Source organism: Coturnix japonica, linkage group LGE22C19W28_E50C23 (genome assembly GCF_001577835.2).
Source record: "Coturnix japonica isolate 7356 linkage group LGE22C19W28_E50C23, Coturnix japonica 2.1, whole genome shotgun sequence".
NCBI lineage: Eukaryota > Metazoa > Chordata > Aves > Galliformes > Phasianidae > Coturnix > Coturnix japonica.
This window is the reverse complement of record NC_029544.1, coordinates 30,491-32,194: the sequence shown is the minus strand read 5'-3', so window position 1 is coordinate 32,194 and position 1,704 is coordinate 30,491. Positions and strand designations below refer to the sequence as shown.

General features: G+C 57.7%; 1 protein-coding gene across 1 annotated transcript in view; it reads left to right on the top strand.

The window, feature by feature from the left end:
- NR4A1 (nuclear receptor subfamily 4 group A member 1) overlaps positions 1-1,704 on the top strand; it is an 8,416-nt gene that overhangs the window by 1,992 nt on the left and 4,720 nt on the right. The window contains exons 2-3 of the mRNA XM_015886871.1: positions 44-173; positions 922-1,217. Coding sequence (XP_015742357.1) covers positions 44-173; positions 922-1,217 — 426 coding nt within the window. The remainder of the gene's footprint in view (positions 1-43; positions 174-921; positions 1,218-1,704) is intronic.

Here is a 1,704-nt window from a genome sequence, read left to right as displayed (position 1 = left end):
CCCATCCCATCCCATCCATCCCATCCCATCTCATCCCCCGCAGCGCACGGTGCAGAAGAACGCCAAGTACGTGTGCCTGGCCAACAAGAACTGCCCGGTGGATAAGAGGAGGAGGAACCGCTGCCAGTTCTGCCGCTTCCAGAAGTGTTTGGCCGTGGGGATGGTCAAAGAAGGTACCGGATACCTGGAGATGTGGGATGGGATGGGATGGGTTCAGATCATGGGATGGGATGGGATGGGATGGGATGGGATGGGATGGATGGGATGGATGGGATGGGATGGATGGGATGGGATGGGGTTGGGATCAAGCAATAGGATGGGGTTGAGATCAGGCAATGGGATGTGGTTGGAATCAGGCAATGGGATGGGGATGGGTTTGAGGTTGGGATCACCAGCTGGGATGGGATAGGAATGGAATTGGGATCAGGCAATGGGATGGGGTTGGGATCAGACAATGGGATGGGATGGGGATGGGGTTGGGATCAGGCAGTGGGATGGAATAGGGATGGGATCAGACCATGCAAGGGGTTGGGATGGGATGGGGTTGGGATCAGGCAATGGGATGGGGATGGGTTTGAGGTTGGATCACCAACTGGGATGGGATAGGAATGGAGTTGGGATCAGGCAATGGGATGGGATGAGGATGGGTCAGGCAATAGGATGGGGTTGGGATCAGGCAATGGGATGGGATGGGTTTGAGGTTGGAGTCACCAACTGGGATGGGATGGGGTTGAGATCAGGCAATGGGATGGGATGGGTTCAGACCATGCAGTGGGATGGGATGGGTTTGAGGTTGGGATCACACACTGGGATGGGATGGGATGGGATGGGATCAGGCAATGGGATGGGGTCAGGCTGTGGGGCACAACGTGGGGCTGTGGGGCTGAGGAGGGGCTCACACAGTGTCCCACCCACCTGCAGTGGTGAGGACTGACAGCCTGAAGGGTCGCCGTGGCCGCCTGCCCTCCAAACCCAAACAGCCGCCGGACGCGTCGCCCATCAGCCTCATCACGTCGCTGGTGCGGGCGCACATCGACTCCATCCCCAGTGCCACCAAACTGGACTATTCCAAGGTGGGGGCTCATGTCCTGCTGTGTGATCCCAACCCCATCCCCAACCCATCCCAGTGTGTGATCCCAGCTTCAAACCCATCCCATTGCCTCATCCCATCCCATCCCCAACCCATCCCATTGCATGGTCTGAACCCATCCCTATTCCATCCCATTGCCTGACCCCAGCCCCATCCCATTGCCTGATCCCAACCCCATCCCATCTCACTGCATGATCTGAACCCATCCTAGTCCCATCCTATTGCCTCATCCCATCCCTATCCCATCCTATTGCCTGATCCCAACTCAATCCCCACCCCATCCCATTGCCTGATCCCAACCCCATCCCATCCCATCCCATTGCATGGTCTGAATCCATCCCCATCCCATCCCATAGTCTGATCCCAACCCCATCCTATTGCCTGACCCCAACCCCATCCCATTGTCTGATCCCAGCTCCATCCTCACTCCCATACCAGTGCTCGATCCTATTCCCATCCCATGGTTCCAGGAATCAGTGTTGTCCCACTGCCTAACCCCATCCCCAACCCAACCCAACCCCAACCCCAATCCCATCCTATCCCCACCCCAGTGCCAACCCCAACCCCATCCCATCCCCATCCCACTACCCAACCCCAACCCAACCCCATCCCCA